This window comes from Mustelus asterias, chromosome 19, assembly GCF_964213995.1.
Source record: "Mustelus asterias chromosome 19, sMusAst1.hap1.1, whole genome shotgun sequence".
NCBI lineage: Eukaryota > Metazoa > Chordata > Chondrichthyes > Carcharhiniformes > Triakidae > Mustelus > Mustelus asterias.
In genome coordinates this window covers 31,999,079-32,019,995 of record NC_135819.1, presented here as the reverse complement: position 1 = coordinate 32,019,995, position 20,917 = coordinate 31,999,079, and the positions used below count along the sequence as shown (strand labels likewise).

The 20,917-nt window shown below is 47.7% G+C and overlaps 1 protein-coding gene across 2 annotated transcripts in view; it reads right to left on the bottom strand.

Annotated features, from left to right (window-relative positions):
• Nucleotides 1-20,536, bottom strand: part of bcat1 (branched chain amino-acid transaminase 1, cytosolic) — a 74,718-nt gene extending 54,182 nt beyond the window's left edge. Inside the window, exons 1-2 of one of the 2 annotated variants that reach the window (XM_078235284.1) lie at nucleotides 20,341-20,536; nucleotides 3,357-3,413 (exon numbers count right to left, since the gene is read on the bottom strand). In XM_078235284.1, the coding sequence (XP_078091410.1) occupies nucleotides 3,357-3,413; nucleotides 20,341-20,346 (63 nt within the window). In that variant the 5' untranslated portion in view covers nucleotides 20,347-20,536. Of the gene's footprint in view, nucleotides 1-3,356; nucleotides 3,414-11,108; nucleotides 11,424-20,340 lie in introns of those variants that run through there. The other variant, XM_078235286.1, reaches the window with a different exon arrangement.
• Nucleotides 20,537-20,917: the final 381 nt, after the last annotated feature.

The following is a 20,917-nucleotide window of genomic DNA, read 5'->3' as shown; positions in this document are numbered from 1 at the left end:
CAGTCTGAGTGTGTGCAGAGTTCCAAACCTCAGGTTACCATCTAAGGAGTTTCTCGGGGAATATTTGACATTAATCTCCAGCGACTTGTGCCTCAAGGCTTTATTTGGACTGCGCGCTAGAGGACAAATTTATTTTCAACCACGGCATGTGTTTATATGTGATTGTGAAAGTACCAGTTGATTATACATTCTGTATAGTTTTGTGTCTTGCAAGATTCAGTGCATTAAGCTGGGTGATAAGGTTCCTTTCTTTGTTGTAGAATTCATTTTCGCAAAACCAATTTTTGAATTTTGAAGCAAATGTCTCACGTTTCTCAAGACGATGAGTGTGTTCGTTGGCAGGAAGAAAATGTAAACTTTCTACCTGGTAACAGCTGCCAGGCATGAAGAGAGGCACACACACACTCACACACACTCACACACACTCACACAGAGACACACTCACACAGAGACACACTCACACAGAGACACAGACACGCACTCACACAGACACGCACACTCACACAGACATGCACACGCGCGCACACACCGACACGCGCGCACACACCGACACGCGCGCACACACCGACACGCGCGCACACACCGACACGCGCGCACACACCGACACGCGCGCACACACACCGACACGCGCGCACACACACCGACACGCGCGCACACACACCGACACGCGCGCACACACACCGACACGCGCGCACACACACCGACACGCGCGCACACACACCGACACGCGCGCACACACACCGACACGCGCGCACACACACCGACACGCGCGCACACACACCGACACGCGCGCACACACACCGACACGCGCGCACACACACCGACACGCGCGCACACACACCGACACGCGCGCACACACACCGACACGCGCGCACACACCGACACGCGCGCACACACACTCTCACAGACACACACTCTCACAGACACACACTCTCACAGACACACACTCTCACAGACACACACTCTCACAGACACACACTCTCACAGACACACACTCTCACAGACACACACTCTCACAGACACACACTCTCACAGACACACACTCTCACAGACACACACTCTCACAGACACACACTCTCACAGACACACACACACACTCTCACAGACACACACACACTCTCACAGACACACACACACTCTCACAGACACACACTCTCAGACACTCAGACACACACACATCTACACACACACAAATACACTCTCCCACAGACGCACACACACTGACACACTCGCACACATTCACACGCACACACACACACTCGCATACACTCACACGCATACACTCACATGCACACTCACACGCACACACAGGCATGCACACACTCACACCCACACTCACACCCACACTCACATACAGACTTACTCACACTCACTCGTAGCAGAGCTGCTGCAGTGGGATCAATGGACAAGAATGAACTGATCTTCTGTTATACATTTCTCTAATTGACTTTTTCACTGGCCTCAAAGCTACCACAGCACAGGCCCATCCCCAGTGCGACGAGAATTAAATAATGACCTAGCCATCAATACCCATATCCCAGGAAGCAATCAAAAGAAACCAAACCCCAGACCCTCCCACAGTGCAACCAAACCCCAGACCCTCCCACAGTGCAACCAAACCCCATGACCCTCCACAGTGCAACCTAACCTTAGCATCCTCCCACAGTGCAACCAAACCCCATGAACGTCCACGGTGCAACCAAATTCCAAACCCTCCATGGTGCAACCAAACCTTCGCACCCCCCCCCCCCCCCCCCCCCACAGTGCAATCAAACCCCATGACCTTCCCAGGGTGCAACCAAACCCTAGGAGCATCTGGTGAGAGAGTAAGTCCAGTAAATTATTGGGCTGTAGAGATCTTGTCTTCCAAATGACAATACATGTTCATGTGGTGATGTGCTATCATCTGGTGGATCAGTCATTTGCACTGTGAGATGTTTCCTATTGCCATCTGTTGGTGTTGAGGAGGTTCGAGTGGAGGTGAATCTGTAGGACTCTAACCATGAGTCAGCGCTTGTGGGGAACCATGAGACAGTATTTGTGGTTCAGGTCAAACCCCCAGTGTAACCACAGCCCAGGACCACCCCTTAGCATCAGGCAAGGATGGCTATAAGATAATGCCTCAATAATGTCTGGATTCCCTGCTCCAATACTTTGCACCCCACTCTAATCCTATCTTACTCAAAGGACACACTGGATCTTCACTCCTGAGTACTGACTGATTCTTATGTTATTGAAGTGAAATTGGACTCCGGTTTTTATAGTTATGTAATTTTAATGTATTTTTGTAGTTATGTAATTTAATGATGAATACCTGGATTAGTCTGGACATAGTTATTGCAGTTTTTGAAACAAAAACAGAAAATGCTGGAGGAACTCAGTAGGTTTGAGAGGGAATAGAGCCAGCGTTTCAAGTCTGGAAGACCTTCATCGTCACAGATGCTGCCAGACCCACTGAGTTTCTCCAGCGTTTTCTGTTTTAGTTTCAGATTCCAGCATCCACAGTATTTTGCCTTCATCACGGTTTTTGACTTTTGCTTGCCTAATGCAATGTGTAGAATCGGATGAGACGGCAGTAGGAAATCACTCGATGTTCTTTAATTGTAATATACATACCTGATAATAAACTGCGAGTGTTTCTTTGTAAATTACAGTCATTTTGTCACAATCATTGTTAATGGGCATAAAATGGACGAACCAGCAATCACTGGTGATTATTATAACAGATTTCCCCAACATCATCATCATAAAGACAGCGAACAAAATAACAACTTACCCAGAAAATCAACAGAATTCCATATAGAAATAATAAGCATATAATGGATTTAGTCTCTATCACATTTCCAAGTTTTATGGATGTAATAATTAATATTTTGTCACAAGGAGAGTTTCAATAGGTTGTAATGGAACTCTCTCAGCAGAACTTGGGGTATATGACAACCCTGTATGTGCACCAGTTCCTTGGCATGTGTTAACATGTGTGTGCCTGTGTATATGTGCATGTGTGTTAACATGTGTATGCATGTGTATATGTCTATGTGTTAACATGTATATGCATTGACATGTATTAACATGTGTTAACACGTGTTAATGCGTTTGTGTTAGTGTGTGTGTATGTTACTATGTGTGTGTAAATACATGTCAGGTCGAAGTACAGGTGCAGATACCCAGCGTGCTGAATGAATGAGCCTGCCTGCTTTACTGCAGAGTGAGAACACACAGTCTCCTACCTGGCATTGCCCCTGTCCATTCACCCACCCTCCAGGCTCAACAGTCTTTCAACACATTTGAAAGCAACCTTTACATTTAACACTGAGCCACATACATGTGGTGTCCAGGCAGACTCAGGAACATACCTTAAATCCCTTAATACCAGGCTGCGTGGAGCTCCCATCGATCCCATATTTGCCACTCTACAGGGGAAAAACAAAGATGGTAACTGTACAAAAATGCACCATGTAGCTTCAACCAATAGAATGATTGCAGAACAAGAGGAGGCAGTTCTGCAGCATTTATAAACTTTATTTATTAGTGTCACAAATAAGCTTACATTAACACCGCAATGAAGTTACTGTGAAGATCCCCTAGTCGCCACACCTGTTCAGGTACACGGAAGGAGAATTTAGCAAGGCCAATGCACCTAACCAGCATGTATTTTGGACTGTGGGAGGAAGCTGGTGCTTCCGGAGGAAACCCACGCAGACACGGGGCAAACGTGCAGACTCCACACAGACAGTAACCCAGCCAGAATTGAACCCGGGTCCCTGGCGCTGTGAGGCAGCAGTGCGAACCACTGTGCCATCTGTGAAATCCACTTTGTAAATTTCAGAGTTTGTTCGCACTACTGCCACCCCCCACCCCGCGCCCCCACCCAGCGCCCCCACCCCGCGCCCCCACTGGGAAATATTCAGGAGTATGAAATAACTCACTTCGGCAATGGATATCATTCAATGGGAACCTTCCCAATAAGTGGCATGCTATCAGCAGTGGGCGTCAACATTTGATTGAGACTAAAATGCATTAACCCATTTAACCAAACACCATGGGTAGACATTGCAATGATGAGTATAAACCAATACCCTGTCCAATACAACACTTACCGGCAGTTTAGGAAACATCAAACACCATCAAAAATAAACTTAAATCATTAGAATTAGCAGAATAAGCGCAAATACTGATGTGGACATAAAATCTCTAAATATATTAGTGGCCATAATGACACACTGACATTGGAGATTTGCGCTGGATTTGGGGGGGGGGGGAGGATTAATTATATTAATCAACTAGGATACTTGCTGCCTAGACCCAGATACCTGCCTAGCTGCTACACATCTTTGGAGGGCTTCAGACAGGTTCTTGTTGGGGACTGCACTGAGATGGAGAGGCACCCACCTTCTTTGAGGTGAAATGGCACTGAGCATCACTGCTTCATCTGGGGCTCCGCTGGGCCCAATAACCCACTGCTCCACGTCTATCTGACCTCCCTGCACCAATGACCACTGATTTCAATCGCTTTCGAGTGCCCGTGGATCGCTGGATAGCCAGTGTGTGCTGTGTGTGTGAGGATATTTATTACAAAAAGAAACCGTTTCCTGCCTGGGAAAGCCTGATTTACACTATGTCCTTTAGTAAATTTATAAAAACTCAGTGTTCAAGTACTGGGTAGAGGCAGGGCAGGATAGCGCGGCATCTTAGAAAGAAAGAAATTAATTCCAGTTATGAATTACAGAACAGAATTGATCTCTTGGATGCAGTATTAGGCAGAACCAGTTTCTGTCTCAGCCATTATACAGCACTCACTCTAGTTTGTTACCCTCCAGACAGTACCATTGCATTATAGCCCTGACTATATCGTACCTTAGGGACTCGAGGTTTCAGTTACTCAAAGACTACACACATACACACCATCCATTGTACCAGCCAATAAAATAATTTCCATTTTTGCTGATTGATGCTGGGATTCTGTTTTACTATTCTTTTTATTGGTGTTTTGGGATCAGGCTTCACATTCTTTGTTCCACAAGAAAGGCAAAGACCTTACATAGAGAAGTTGAAATCAACCGCAGTGGCAGAAAGGTATTTTAACACACACTGGATGCAGGAGGCCTCAGATTGGGGTATACAGAAGCTTGGAGAGGTGTCTCACCAGGTTTTACACGGCCACTTTCTTCCTTTCTCATTCCATAAAGGGCCACAGGGTGGCACAGTGGTTAGCACCGCTGCCTCACAGCACCAGGGACCCGGGTTCGATTCCCGGCTTGGGTCACTGTCTGTGTGGAGTTTGCATGTTCTCCCCGTGTCTGCATGGGTTTCCTCCGGGTTCTCCAGTTTCCTCCCACAGTCTGAAAGACGTGCTGGTTAGATGTATTGGGCCATGCCAAATTCTCCCTCAGTGTACCAGAACAGGTGCCAGAGTGTGGCGACTAGGGGATTTTCACAGTAACTTCATTGCAGTGTTAATGTACACCTACTTGTGACACTAATACTTAAACAAGAAGATCTCATTCCACAGCTCATCCTGAGGTGTCTTCTTGCCCCTATAGCGCAGAAAGAGGCCATTCGGCCTATCGAGTCTGCGTCAACTCTCTGACAAAGAAACCCAGGACTAACCCCACATATTTACCCCCTAACTTAAACATTTTGAGACACTAAGGGGCAATTCAGCGTAGCCAATCCACCTAACCTGTACATCTTTGACTGTGGGAAGAAACTGGAGCACCCGGAGGAAACCCATGCTGACATGGGGAGAACGTGCAAATTACACACAGTCACCCAAGGCTGGAATCGAATCCAGGTCCCTGGTGCTGTGAGGCAGCAGTGCTAACCACATTGCTGGGTAGATGTTTTATTCTTGTGATTGTTGATGGGTTGGATTGTAATTTGAAGAGACAGGGGTTTAAGGGGAGATGTTTGCGGAGTCTGTGATGGGCACGGTGTTGGAATGATGGAGTCTAGTGGGAATGTGACCAAGTGGGGAGTTGGTGGGCCTCATGGCTAAGGTGAATATGACAGGCCTATGGAGCAAGGCAAAGAGAAACAGAAGCAAGCACAGGTTTGTTTGAGACATTAATACATCAATCTGTGGTTTTTATATACAATGTAACGCGGATGCATGAATGGGCCATAGAGATCACCTTCCAAACATATTTTGTGTGCAGTTTGTCTTCAGGGAGTGTGAATGACACTGACATGGCTGCATTCCTTACCGACCACCTGTAGGTTCCCCTCCAAGCCACAAACCATCCCAATTTGGAACTACATCTGCACCCCTTCACAGTCACTAGGTCGAAATCCATAAACCTCCTCCCTCATAACAGTTACCTACGCCACATGGACTGCAGCAGTTCAAGATGGCAGCCCAACACCCATTCTCAAGGGCAATTAGGGATGGGGAATAAATGTCGAATTACAAAGCTGGGTATCGTAGAATCCCTACAGTTCGGGAGGTCATTCGGTCCATCAAGCCTACACCATCAACAATCCTATCCAGGCCCTATCCCCATAACCCCACATATTTACCCTACTAATCTCCCTGAAACTCAAGGCCAATTTAGCATGGTCCATCCACCTAACCAGCACATCTTTCAGAATGTGGGAGGAAACCGGAGCACCTGGAGGAAACCCACACAGACACGGGGAGAATGTGCAGACTCTGCACAGTCACCCGAGGTCAGAATTGAACCTGGGTCCTTGGCGCTGTGAGGCAACAGCGCTAACCATTGTGCAACTGTGTTAACCTAGTCAGCGACACCCGCATGCCGAGAATGAATAAAAACAGGTTTCATTAGTTTGAATAATTTTGATATATACAAAAATAATGGAGATGGACAGTTTTTTTGGTGCGGGCTAAAGATATTAAGGATCAAGGTGAGTTAATGGAATTGAGGTATAGATCAGCCATGATCTAAATGATTAGCAGAGTAATGGCAAAGGCTGAACAGCCACTTCCTGTTCTTATTCATTAGTTTATTCCCAGGTCCCAGTGGATCAGATTTATGGGACTGAATATTACAATTTGCTCTTACGCCACAGGTAATGTCACACTTAATTTAATTTAATGTCACATTTTAACCCGTAATGGTGGCACAGTGGTTAGCACTGCTGCTTCACAGTGCCAGGGACCCGGGTACGATTCCTGGCTTGGGTCACTCTGTGTGGAGTTAGTATGTTCTCCCCGTGTCTGTGTGGGTTTCCTCTAGGTGCTCCGGTTTCCTCCCACAGTCCGAAAGACGTGTTGGTTAGGGGTGCATTGGCCATGCTACGTTCTCCCTCAGTGTACCCGAACAGGTGCCAGAGTGTGGCGATGAGGGAATTTTCACAGTAACTTCATTGCTGTGTTAATGTAAGCCTACACCTAGTTATATAGAACAAGAACAGAACAGAATCCCTACAGTGCAGGAGGAGGCCATTCGGCCCATCGAATCTGCATTGACCAAATCCCACTCAGGCCCTATCTCCGTAAACCCTACTAAAGCCTACTAATCTCCCAGACACTAGGGGCAATTTACCGTGGCCAATCAATCTAACCCACACATCTTTGGACTGTGGGAGGAAACCGGAGCACCCAGAAGAAACCCACGCAGACACGGGGAGAATGTGCAGACCCCACACAGACAATGACCCGAACTGGGAATTGAACCTGGGTCCGCGGCGCTGTGAGGCAGCAGTGCTAACCACTGTGCCACCGTGAAATCATGCTACATTCTGTTCAAAGGTCAATACTCAAAGGCAGAAAGAGAACCTAATCATATCTGCCTACAACAAAAGTGCTTTGAGCACAAGTTCATGTGACATCGGTTATCCAGTTGCTGGAGGATAAAATGCAATTAGGCAAAAATGTGACTTTTGGATTCTGGCCAGTAAAGATAAAGCAATTCTGTCTCTCATCTTCAAGTCGTGGTTATGTAGGAAGGCAGAATGTTGTATAGACAGTGAGGCTGCACCATGGAGGCTTCCTCGAAAGTAGCCCATAGAATATGTGGTAACGTGGCCCCTTTAAGGGGCAAGCGAGCAAGGGTCACTGGGCCCGGTGAGCCTATCGCGCGGACCTGGGCGAATTGCAGTGGAGAGCGGGGCCTAGGAGCGGGGCCTAGGAGCGGGCTGTCCCTCTGTGTGAGCTCGGGAGGCAGAGGGTGAAGGCCTGATATGGTTCTGTTCTGTGTTTACATCAAATTCTTAATACAAAATGTTGATTTACTCCCATCGAGTTGTGGTGGTGCCCCGCACTATTTACACAATGTTCACAAACAACGCCTGATTAACAGAAATCCTTCCAATCACAGACATTTTAGGAGGGGTGAGATAACATAAAGTCAATTTCCTTTGTGATAAAATTGTGGGAACAGAATCTTTGGGTAGAATTATTCGGATAGCGAGCTACTGGCGTGAACCAGCCTCAGAGTTCAGTGTGTAAAGCTGATTTTCAGAAGCCCGCTGCCATTTTACACTCAGTTGAGAATTGATTGATTGATCAGAGGAAGTCCTTAGATGGAAGTCCTGCCTCAGAGAGCTGTCGGCCAATCTGATTGTTGGTGGCGGGGGTGGGAGTAGAGGCTGTCGAGAGGCAGGCCGAAGAGGGGGGTGGTGGGGAAGGTTTGAGGGAGGGCCAGAGCTCCCAGAGGGGAGGGTGCCCCAAATCTGAAGGGGCATTTAGATTGAGCCCTCCAACGCCACCTTCCTGCCCGAGATGGAGAATTGTATACTGCCCGTTTTGACTGTGCGACAACCTAAAAATCATAGAAACCCTACAGTACAGAAGGAGGTCATTTGGTTCATTGAGCCTGCACCGACAACAATCCCACCCTATCCTAGTAGCCCCACAGATTTACTCTGCTAATCCCCCCGAAACTAGGGTCAATTTTAGCATGGCCAATCAACCTGACCCGCACATCTTTGGACAGAGGGAGGAAACCGGAGCACCTGGAGGAAACCCACGCAGACACGGGGAGAACGTGCAAACTCTGCACAGTGACCCGAGCCGGGAATCGAACCCAGGTCCCTGGTGCTGTGAGGCTGGCAATAGGGCAGATGATCCCTTCAATTTGGTCATTTACTGTCAGTGAGTGCACTGCTGATATACTGCTGAGCCTGTCAACCCAAAATATCATGCAAGTGCAGGGTTACATTGGGTGCACGCCCGCCCAGGAAGAGTAAAGTTCTGTCCCCTTAAATTTGGGAATATATTTAAAGCAGTGAATGGCACAAGGAGAGGGCACAAACAGTGGTTTGGTCTCAGTTTTTGCATCGCAAGTAACCCGTGGGTAAGTAGCCTTTTCCAGGTATCCACAATGTCACTCCTTTGCAAGAGAATTTGTTCCACAACATTCGATGACAAAATGCTTCATATAATTCCTCCAAATTTTCCAAGAACTATTGCTTCCCCTTTCATTGCATAAATCCAGTTTCATGTTGCGTTTTAAAACTTCCTCTGTTGCCTCTTCAGTTTGAAAACGCAGTTGTTCATTGTGCGCTGTTACAATTCCGTGTTCCCAACAGATCTCAACAAAGCAACAAAATAAGTAGTTATTCCTTCAATTTCCCTTTGTTGCCACTTGAAGCACATAATGTCACAGTGCTGGCTGCCACTGGTTGATTTCTCCATTCCTGCACCAATGTGTAAAGTTTGCTGCTTTTATAAGCTCATTCAGGGAATGTAGGCATAGCTGGCTAGGCCAACATTTCTTGCCCATCCCTAGTTGCCCTTGAGAGGGTGGTGGAGGGCCACCTTCTTGAACCGCTGCAGTCCAAATGGTGTAGGTACAGCCACCGTGCTGTTAGGGAGGGAGTTTCAGAATTTCGATCCAGCGACAGTGAAGGAAAGTGGTACCGTTATTTAAGAAGGGTAGCAGGGATAACCCGGGTAATTATAGGCCAGTGAGCTTGACGTCCGTGGTAGGGAAGTTGTTGGAGAGGATTCTTAAGAGACAGGATGTATGCGCATTTAGAACGGAACAATCTCATTAGTGACAGACGGCATGGTTTTGTAAGAGGGAGGTCGTGCCTTACAAATTTGGTGGAGTTTTTTGAGGAAGTGACAAAAACGGGTTGACGAAGGAAGGGCCGTAGATGTCGTCTATATGGATTTCAGTAAGGCATTTGACAAAGTCCCTCATGGCAGGTTGGTTAAAAAGGTTAAGGCTCATGGGATACAAGGAGAGGTGGCTAGATGGGTAGAAAACTGGCTTGGCCACAGGAGACAGAGGGTAGCAGTCGAAGGGTCTTTTTCCGGCTGGAGATCTGTGACCAGTGGTGTTCTGCAGGGCTCTGTACTGGGACCTCTGCTATTTGTGATATATATATGTAAATGATTTGGAAGAAGGTGTAACTGGTGTTATCAGCAAGTTTGCGGATGACACGAAGGACTTGCGGATAGCGATGAGCATTGTCGGACAATACAGCAGGATATAGATAGGCTGGAAAATTGGGCGGAGAGGTGGCAGATGGAGTTTAATCCGGATAAATGCGAAGTGATGCATTTTGCAAGAACTAATGTAGGGGGGAGTTATACAATAAATGGCAGAGCCATCAAGAGTATAGAAACACAGAGGGACCTAGGTGTGCAAGTCCACAAATCCTTGAAGGTGGCAGCACAGGTGGAGAAGGTGGTGAAGAAGGCATATGGTATGCTTGCCTTTATAGGATGGGGTATAGAGTATAAAAGCTGGAGTCTGATGATGCAGCTGTATAGAACGCTGGTTAGGCCACATTTGGAGTACTGCGTCCAGTTCTGGCCGCCGCACTACCAGAAGGACATGGAGGCTTTAGAGAGAGTGCAGAGAAGGTTTACCAGGATGTTGCCTGGTATGGAGGGTCTTAGCTATGAGGAGAGATTGGGTAAACTGGGCTTGTTCTCCCTGGAAAGACGGAGAATGAGGGGAGACCTAATAGAGGTATACAAGATTATGAAGGGTATAGATAGGGTGAACAGTGGGAAGCTTTTTCCCAGGTCGGAGGTGACGATCACGAGGGGTCACGGGCTCAAGGTGAGAGGGGCGAAGTATAACTCAGATATTAGAGGGATGTTTTTTACACAGAGGGTGGTGGGGGCCTGGAATGCGCTGCCAAGTAGGGTGGTGGAGGCAGGCACGCTGACATCGTTTAAGACTTACCTGGATAGTCACATGAGCAGCCTGGGAATGGAGGGATACAAACGAATGGTCTAGTTGGACCAATGAGCGGCACAGGCTTGGAGGGCCGAAGGGCCTGTTTCCTGTGCTGTACTGTTCTTTGTTCTTTGAACGGTGATGGGGGCGTTTTGTAGTGTCACATTCGCATTAAAATTGGAGTAATTCACGCTGGTTTTTTTCAGTGGGAGTTCAGGGAAGAATCTCCCACACTCGCTGCACTGCTGAGTCCCTCAGTGAAAATTACATAAACAATCTGTAGACGGGACCTATTCCCGCTGCAGAGGCCGGCAGCATAGCACTGAGCAGGTCACTGCGCATGCGCCAATCTGTCAGCGCTAAGATCGATGCATGCGCAGTAGCCCCACACTGCTGGCCTCCCGATCACTGGCCAGCCCCATGACCCTGCATCGGGCGCCATGCAACCGCCCCCCCCTCCATGGCCCAATTACTGGCCCCCCCAAACATGCCCCGGCCCAGCCTCGACCCCCACACTCCCAGCCTCCCCTGATCTCCAGCAGCTCCTCTCCCCGATTCCCCACTCCCCCCACCGGCATTCCTGAGCCCCCCACCTGCCAGTGTCACATCCCCTCTCCAGCCCCGAGCCCACACCCCCCCACATCCGGCAGGCTGACCCACCCCCTGCACCCCGATGGCCAGTCCCGATCGCTGGCCTCCCTCCCCCACCAGTCCCGACAGCAGAGTGGTAGCAAGACCCACCACCCCCACCGTCCCCCCATCGATCTTCCCATCATGCCCCACATCTATTAGACCCCATCACTTGGCACTCCCCCATGCCTGCTGGGCAGTGCCAAAGTTCTCCCTGGGCACCGGCACTTTGCCCCTTGGGCAGCGCTGGAGACACAGGCTGGCACTGCCAAGGTGCCCATGCCCAGGGGGCACCACCCCCCTGCCACCCAACGCCCCTCCCCCAGGGGGGCCTCGATTGCCCCCCTTCACTATAGCGGGGTCAGGCCACCAGCTCATGGGGGGCGGGGGGGGGGGGGGGGAGGCTTATGGGCCCGGAGAATACATACACGGCTGAGCTTCCATTAAAAATGTTACCATGTTGACCAGACATTAAAAACATTATAAATTGTTGAAGATCATTCTTTCTTCTAAATGTGGATATTGTTGGGCTTAAAGTGGCTGAGTGTATGTGTGTGAGAGTGTGTGTGAGAGAGAGAGAGAGAGAGAGTGAGTGAGTGAGTGTGTGTGTGTAAGTGTGTGAGTGTGAATGTGTGACAGTGTGTGTATGTGTGTGTGTGTGTATGTGTGTGTGTATGTGTGTGTGTGTGCGTGTGTGTGAGTGAGCGTGTGTGTGAATGTGAGAGTGTGCGTGTGTGTGTACGCGTGCAAGAGAGAGTGCGTGTGAGTATGAGTGTGTGTGCGTGTGTGAATATGAGAGAGTGTGCGTGTGTGAATATGAGAGTGTGCGTGTGTGAATATGAGAGAGTGTGCGTGTGTGAATATGAGAGTGCGTGTGTGAATATGAGAGAGTGTGCATGTGTGAGAGGGAGTGCGTGTGTGAGAGGGAGTGTGTGTGTGAGAGTGCGCATGCGTGTGTGTGTGCGTGTGTATGTGTGAGAGAGTGTGTGTGTGAATGAGTGAGAGTGTGTGTGTATGTGAGACAGTGTGTGTGAGACAGAGTGTGTGTGTGTGTGAGTGAGTGTGTGTGTAAGATGTATGAGTGCGTGTGAATGTGAGAGAGTGTGTGTGTCTTTGAGAGTGTGTGTGTGTGAGAGTGAGTGTGTGTGTGTGTGAGTGAGTGTAAAATATTGACAAAAACTTTTTCCAGGTTAGTGTGTATGAATAAACAGTGCTCCTGGTTTAAAAATCCAATCTAGTACAAGAATTGATTACACTGAAATGGGGTTTGGGAAATTCACCTCAGCCTTATCAAAATTAAACCACCCTATGGGCAGACGGTTCGATAAATGAGAAGATCTTTCTCCAAGAAGATCGTGCATATTGACACAGACATCAAGTTTCTACAAAAACTTTAACCTGGTGTTGTGAGACTTCTTAGTGTGCTTACCCCAGTCCAACGCCGGCGTCTCCACATCATGTAACACCAGAAACAGGAGAGGATTTCAATACACACTCACTGCTCTATCCTGCCAATACTCAAATCTATTCCAGCAGGCAATCATGTTTACTTGCTGAAATGAGCTGTTTAGAAAAGTTATTGATTTAAGAGAATTGCCCAAGTTCTTCCCACTGGTCTCAATAGGTTGTCACCTGAAGCCAGTTTAAGTTTAATTATTAAGGATGTATTTTGTGGTTGGCTGTTCACTTTGACTCAGTACCAACAATCGTGTCTCCAAGCCAGAAGCTGAAGGGTTCAGAATCACAAGGACATCATTGAGACGGATGGTTTCAGTGCAGTGACTGAAGGAATGCTGTACTGGCAGGGATGGTATCACTCAGAGAACACATGAAACTGAGGTTCAGTTTGTTCTGTCCTCTCAAAGGGCGGCACGGTAGCACAGTGGTTAACACTGCTGCTTCACAGCTCCAGGGTCCCGGGTTCGATTCCCGGCTCGGGTCACTGTCTGTGTGGAGTTTGCACATTCTCCTCGTGTCTGCGTGGGTTTCCTCCGGGTGCTTCGGTTTCCTCCCACAGTCCAAAGATGTGCGGGTTAGGTTGATTGGCCAGGTTCAAAAAAAAAATTGCCCCTAAGATGCGTAGGTTAGAGGGATTAGCGGGTAAAATATGTGGGGGTAGGGCCTGGGTGGGATTGTGGTCGGTGCAGACTCGATGGGCCGAATGGCCTCCTTCTGCACTGTAGGGTTTCTATGATTCTATGAAGTGGATATAAGAAGTTCCATTGTGGTATTCAAAGAATGGTAATTCTGGATAATAGTGGTTAGCACTACTGCCTCACAGTGCCAGGGACCCAGGTTCAATTCTGGCCTCGGGTCACTGTCTGTCTGGAGTTTGCACCTTCACCCAGTTGGGAGTGCGTGGGTTTCCTCCGGGTGCTCTGGTTTCCTCCCACACTCCAAAGATGTGCGGGTTAGGTTGATTGGCCAGGCCTAATTGCCCCTTAGTGTCAAGGGGATTAGCAGGGTAACTATGTGGGGTTACAGGGATAGGACCTGGGTGGGATTGTTGTCAGCTCAGGCTCGATGGGCCGAATGGCCTCCTTCTGTACTAAAGGGATTCTATGATTTTCCAGACCCTTTCCGTTTGCGAGATCTTCCAGTCCCGTCGAAGGCCAATCCCACAAGAGGATAATCAGCAATGCAGCCGGTGAGCAAGGCAAATGACCTCCGACCTCGGAGAGACTGGAAGATCTCACCTGTCGGAAATGGCAAGCCGGGTCTGCCACGGGAAAACACATGGCGGCAGAGAGCCGGAACGTGCAGGTCTTGACCACTTCTCCTGGGTGTCTCAAAGTATCAATATTTACGTCTCAATCAATATCACTAGAAACAGATCATAGAATCCCTACAGTACAGAAGGAGGCCTTTCAGCCCATCGAGCCTGCACTAACAACAATCCCACCCTGTCCCCATAACCCCACATATTTACCCTGCTAATCCCCCCCCCAAAACAAGAGTCAATTTACCATGGCCAATCAACCTAGCCCGCACATCTTTGGACTGTGGGAGGAAACCGGAGCACCCGGAGGAAACTCACTGAAGAAGGGAAAGGGTTAATTTTTTTTTGTACTCAATGTATTTTGTACCTAAAAGGTTGAACTTTGTACCTGGAATGTATCACAAACATAACCCTTCCTTATGGCTAGTCTCCCCTTTGTTTATATTGCTCCTGGTAGTAGTATCAGCTATTTGTTCGTGGCACCCTCGCTTGTTTATATCATTCTGATAAAACAGACAGTTAAACATAAATGTTGGGTTGTAAGTCTTGCTTTTCCCGTCGGCTTGTGTATGATTTAAACAAAGGAAGCAGCTACCAAATGGTAGAGTGCGAGAATGGCCATTTGAAGGAGGACTCCCACTGGGACAGCTGCAATCGCACACAGTCACTTCAAAGTAAAGGCCGCGGGAAGAGCAGGGGACCAGAGGTTGCATCTTGACTACAACTACCAGGAGAATTGTGCTTTATGACCCAAGGATACCACATACACTCTGGTTTATGGTTAGAGATTATCAGAAGCTGTTAAAGGAACTATAATTTATGATCAAGGACTGTTAACTGGACTTTGCTTCGTGACTTGTATCGGGAACCCTGATGTATAAAAGTCCACGCTCCTTGTGTTCAGAGAGAAATTTGGCTTCCGCTTTCAAGGGGTCAGGTTCTCCCTCAAGCTTGTGAGAATAAAGCCTGACTGTATTTTGACTCATACCAGCCTCAAGAGGTATTTTTACCGACTTCACCCACGCAGACACAGGGAGAACATACAAACTCCAGACAGTGACCCAAGCCGGGAATTGAACCCGGGTCCCTGGAGCTGTGAGGCAGCAGTGCTAACCACTGTGCCATCGTGCCGCCCCAAAATGATCTGATCATTGCTGTTTGTGGGTCTTTTGCACAAACTGCCCCATTCGCTTACTTCACAACAGTGAATAGCCTTCGGTACATTATTGACTGCAATGGGCTTTGGGACACGCTGATAAGTGATTGAAAATCAGAGTTTTATCTTCCTAAACAATCACGAGAGCTTATAAATTCCTCGTTTCTTTCCCTAAAAGACCAGATTACAAACTGGAGAGAGGATCTGCAGGAAATGCTTCTGCGTTTTCTCCATGTCCCTTCGTACTGTGCCAGATGGCTCTCAGTAGAAAGGCTCTTAGATAGATAAAAATAGCTCACATTCAAATCTTGCAAACTGTTATCTGCCAAGTACGGCACATGATAATCAGTACATCAAACCAGCAACACCCGTGCGCAACCTGGAACTGACTTCAAAACCAAATCCAAAGCCGTATCATAACCGTATAGATTGTAGTATGGGATAGATTCCGCAGCTAGCACGGAGCAGCACCTAGGAGCACATCATAGAAATACGTAGCGTACAGTGGCAGCCCAATGACACAATGGTTAGCACTGCTGCCTCACAGTGCCAGGGACCCGGGTTCGATTCCCGGCTTGGGTCACTGTCTGTGCGGAGTCTGCACGTTCTCCCCGTGTCTGCGTGGGTTTCCTCCAGATGCTCCGGTTTCCTCCCACAGTCTGAAAGACATGCTGGTTAGATTCATTGGCCGTGCTAAATTCTCCCTCAGTGTACCCAAACAGGCACCGGAGTGTGGCGACTAGGGGATTTTCACAGGAACTTCATTGCGGTGTTAATGTAAACCTACTTGTGACTAATAAATAAACTTCAAAAAGTCGCACTTTTGCCCCTATAATGGTTGAAAGGTGAAGCGAATCTGCTGACGATGGCCTCCCTGCAACCATCAGTCTTCTCTGGGAACAATGGGATTGGTCAGATAATCTAGTCATTGGTAATAGAATATGGTGATGTAGTGGTTACATTCGAAGGCTAGTTTATCCAGGGAAGGAGAGTTAGTAATACCAGCACAGGCAGATTGAGAATGAAAATTCAGCTTTCAATAAGATCTGGAAATAAATGCCAATGTGATTTAAAGTAAGATGGATTTACTGTCCGTTCACTCATTTGCTTTGGGGAAGGAAATCTGACGCCCTTACCTTGCCAGATTACCTGTGATGCCAAAGCCACATCAGGTGGAGCTGACTCTTAACTGCCTTCGGAAATGGCCTAGCAAACCATTCAATTATATCAAACCCGCTGCAGAGAATAACAAGAAAGGAACCTCACGTCGCTTCCTAACAGCATTGTGGAGGTACCTTCGCCACATGGATCACACCGATTCAGGAAAGTGACTCAGCAGCACCTTCTCAGGAAGAGATGAGCAATAAATGCAGTCTTGCCAACGCCCCGACATCATGGGAGTACCAAACACAATGATCACAGTGCCACTGAATCCCTACAGTGCAGGAGGAGGCCAATCGGCCCATCGAGTCTGTACCGACTCTCCAATAGAGCATCTTACCCGGGTCCTATTCCCGTAACCCCGCGCATTTACTATGGCTAATTCACCTAACAGACACATCTTTCTGAAAGGCATGTTCTATACATGCTACTAGGATTGATGCCGAGACAACTTGTTAAAATTTTCAAAGGCGGCCAAGAATTTCTGTTGCTAGGGGAAGGGCCAACTCTGTCAGAAAAAGACTTGCATTTATATAGGGGTTTTCACATCCTCAGGAGTACCAAAGTGCTTTACAGCCAATTATGTAGTTTTGAAGTGTAACCACTGTTGTAGTGTAGGAAAACGCAGCAGTCAGTTTGCACACAGCAAGATCCCATAAACAGCAACCTGCTTCTCATGATGTTGGGTGAAAGGTAACTATTGACCAGGGTACAGGTGCGATCACTCCGGCTTTTCTTAGCAAAGTACCCTTGGTTCTTTCTCTGAGGGGGTAAGTGGGGCCTTAATCATAGAATCACAGAAGACGTGCTGGTTAGGTGCATTGGCCCGAACTGGCGCCGGACTGTGGCGGCTAGGGGAATTTCACAGTAACTTCATTGCAGTGTTAATGTAAGCCTTACTTGTGACTAATAAATAAACTTTAACTTTAGAAGAAGGCCATTCGGCCCATTGAGCCTGCACCAACCACAATCCCACCCAGGTCCTATTCCCGCAACCCCACATATTTACTCTGCTAATCCTCCTGACGCTAGGGTCAATTTAGCATGGCCAATGAACCTAACCTGCACATCTTTGGACTGTGGGAGGAAACTGGAGCACCCAGAGGAAACCCACGCAGACACGGGGAGAATGTGCAAACTCCACACAGACAGTGACCCAAGGCCGGAATTGAACCCGGGTCCCTGGTGCTGTGAGGCAGCAGTGCTAACAACTGTCCAAAACTGGGCACATCTGTCAGTGCAACCATAAATATCTGCAAAAGAAAAGACTCTGGGCTATAGGGAAAGAGCAGAGAAGTGGAACTAATTGGATCAACCTTCTAAAGAGTTGGCACAATTGGCCAAATGATATCTTGATTTTGTATTATTCTACGTCTGTATTCACTTGGTTTGTTTTCCCTCGAGTTCAGAGGCTTGAAAGGTGGTCAAATTTTTTTTAATATCAATCCATGAGATGTGGGTGTCGTTGGCTAGGCCAGCAGTTAGTGTCACAAATCTTACAGATTCAATGGGATAAGTACGGAAAGGTATTTCCTTCACTGAGAAGCTGAGAAGAAGAGGATACAAACTTAAAATTAAACTTCGGGCAGTTGGCAGTGAAATCAGGAAATGTTTTTTCACAATAGATGATGTCCTCATTATGAACATGGGACTGTGCAGTGATCATTGCTACCAATATTACATGGATAGATGCAGCTACAATAGGTGGACTGGTAAAGACAATGTCAAGTAGGCTTTTGTGTCGTGTTGCTTCTCCCAGCATGGGCCAATTCCAGCACCTGTTCGCTTCAGGAGTTGGTCAATGGTAGTGCTACTGAGCCACTCTCAGTGATGGACATTCAAGTCTCCCATTCAGACCGCTATCCTTCTTTTAAATGGCATTTGACATGGAGGAGCTTTGATGGAGGGTCATCTGGGCTCGAAACGTTGGCTCTATTCCCTCCCCACAGATGCTGTCAGACCTGCTGAGATTTTCCAGCATTTTCTGTTTTTGATACGCTCCTCTACTTTCTTCCGTCGGGAAAATGATATAAAAGTCTGAGGTCACGTACCAACCAACTCAAGAACAGCTTCTTCCCTGCTGCCATCAGACTTTTGAATGGACCTACCTTGCATTAAGTTGATCTTTCTCTACACCCTAGCTATGATTGTAACACTACATTCTGCACTCTCTCCTTTCCTTCTCTATGTACGGTATGCTTTGTCTGTATAGTGCACTAAAAACAATACTTTTCACTGTATTCTGATACATGTGACAATAATAAAGCAAATTCAAATATTCCACACCCTATCCTTTCCTTCTCCCCTATGTACCCTATGAACAGTATGCTTTGTCTGTATAGCCCGCAAGAAACAATTGAATCCATAGAATCCCATTTGGCCCATCAGGCCTGCACCAACAACAATCTCACCCAGGCCCTATACCCGTAACTCCACACATTTACCCTACTAATCTGCCTAAGTCTGAGGGGCAACTTAATATGGCCAATCCACCTAACCCGCACATGCATTGAGACACTTTTCACAGTATCCCAATACATGTGACAATAATAAATCAAATAAAAATCAAATAACTGTTACCTTATGGTAGCTCCATCTTCCTGACTGGTGTTAGCAACCACAACACCAATATCACAACAGTGATAAACGTCAAGAGGACTTCAGTGCCTGTAGGTCCAGCCAGAACCCACGTAAAGTTTCATATAGATACAGCCAGGGACCCGAGTATGATTCTGGCCTCGGGTCACCTATCTGTGTGGAGTCTGCACATTCTCCCCGTGTCTGCGTGGGTTACCTCCGGGTGCTCCGGTTTCCTCCCACAGTCTGAAAGACGCGCTTTGACCTGAACAGATGCCACAGGAGTGTGGCAACCAGGGGATTTTCACAGTAACTTCATTGCAGTGTTAATGTAAGCCTACTTGTGACTAATAAACTTTACTTTTACTTTAGCAAGTCCTGCTCTTCTATGAGGTATTTTCTCTCAAACGCTGTCTCCCTTTTGCATTCATCCAACAACAAAAAAATGTAAATTTTATACAACCATTCTCCAGGGGAAAAGTGGGCTTTGGATCAGAAAGATGAGATGTGGCACTTCTACAGCTTCTACAAAGCTGAGTTGAGTTCGAAAGGATTTTGTTTTACATTTCAGGAGAGGAGAGGGGGAACCAGGCAAGGCAGCACACAGCTTGTTCAAACTGGGAGCTGTCAGCTGCTGTGACAGACACCCTGTGCCCTTCAGAGACACTGGGGACGACTGCTACACACACCAGGAGGCTGAGAACTGAGGAGGGGCGCGGGGAGTTCAATGGACAATGACATTGTAAACCTGGGACAACAGCTACTCTCCCCGGCTGCTGAGCAAGAGTTCAAAACCACTCTGGTCGAAAGCAGAGAGGAGAATGCAACATTTTTAAATTCTCTACAGTCAGTTACAGCTAGAACAGTCAGAACCAGCCTAAAACGTGCCAGCATGTTTTAACCAGGATTAACAATCCTGATCCTGTGCCCTTTTGTTCAAATCGCGCGATCTAAATTCACCGATATTTTCAGCCCTCCGACAGCAATGCATTTACCTCCATTATAAACCTCTCAGGAGCCTCTTTCCTCTTCACTCAATCCCTTCTGCACACAGGAAACCCAGAGGCAAAGTGTGCAGTGCTGGCAATGACTCCGGAGCTGGTCCCACTGGACAGTGATCACAGCCTGGCCCCTCACACACACACACACACTCACACAGTCTCCAGCCTTGGCTTGCGATCCCCTCGCCCTATTTAAGGTGGATGGTAACCTCCTGCTCATTGCATCAGCCGAGCAGAGGCAGCAACACTCTCAACACGTCAGCGCAGCCAGCGCAATAAAAGGCAGAGCATCTTCCTGCGCCCCATATACTGCACAGCACAAACTGCAACACACACTGTGCACACATTGTGCCCTACACACTGTACAATACACACACACTGCACAACACACACTGTACAACACACACACTGTACAATACACACTGCACAACACACACTGTACAATACACACACACTGTACAATACACACACTGCAATACACACTGTACAACACACGCACTGCAACACACACTGCACTACACACTGTACAATACAAACTGCAACACACAATGTGCACACATTGTGCCCTACA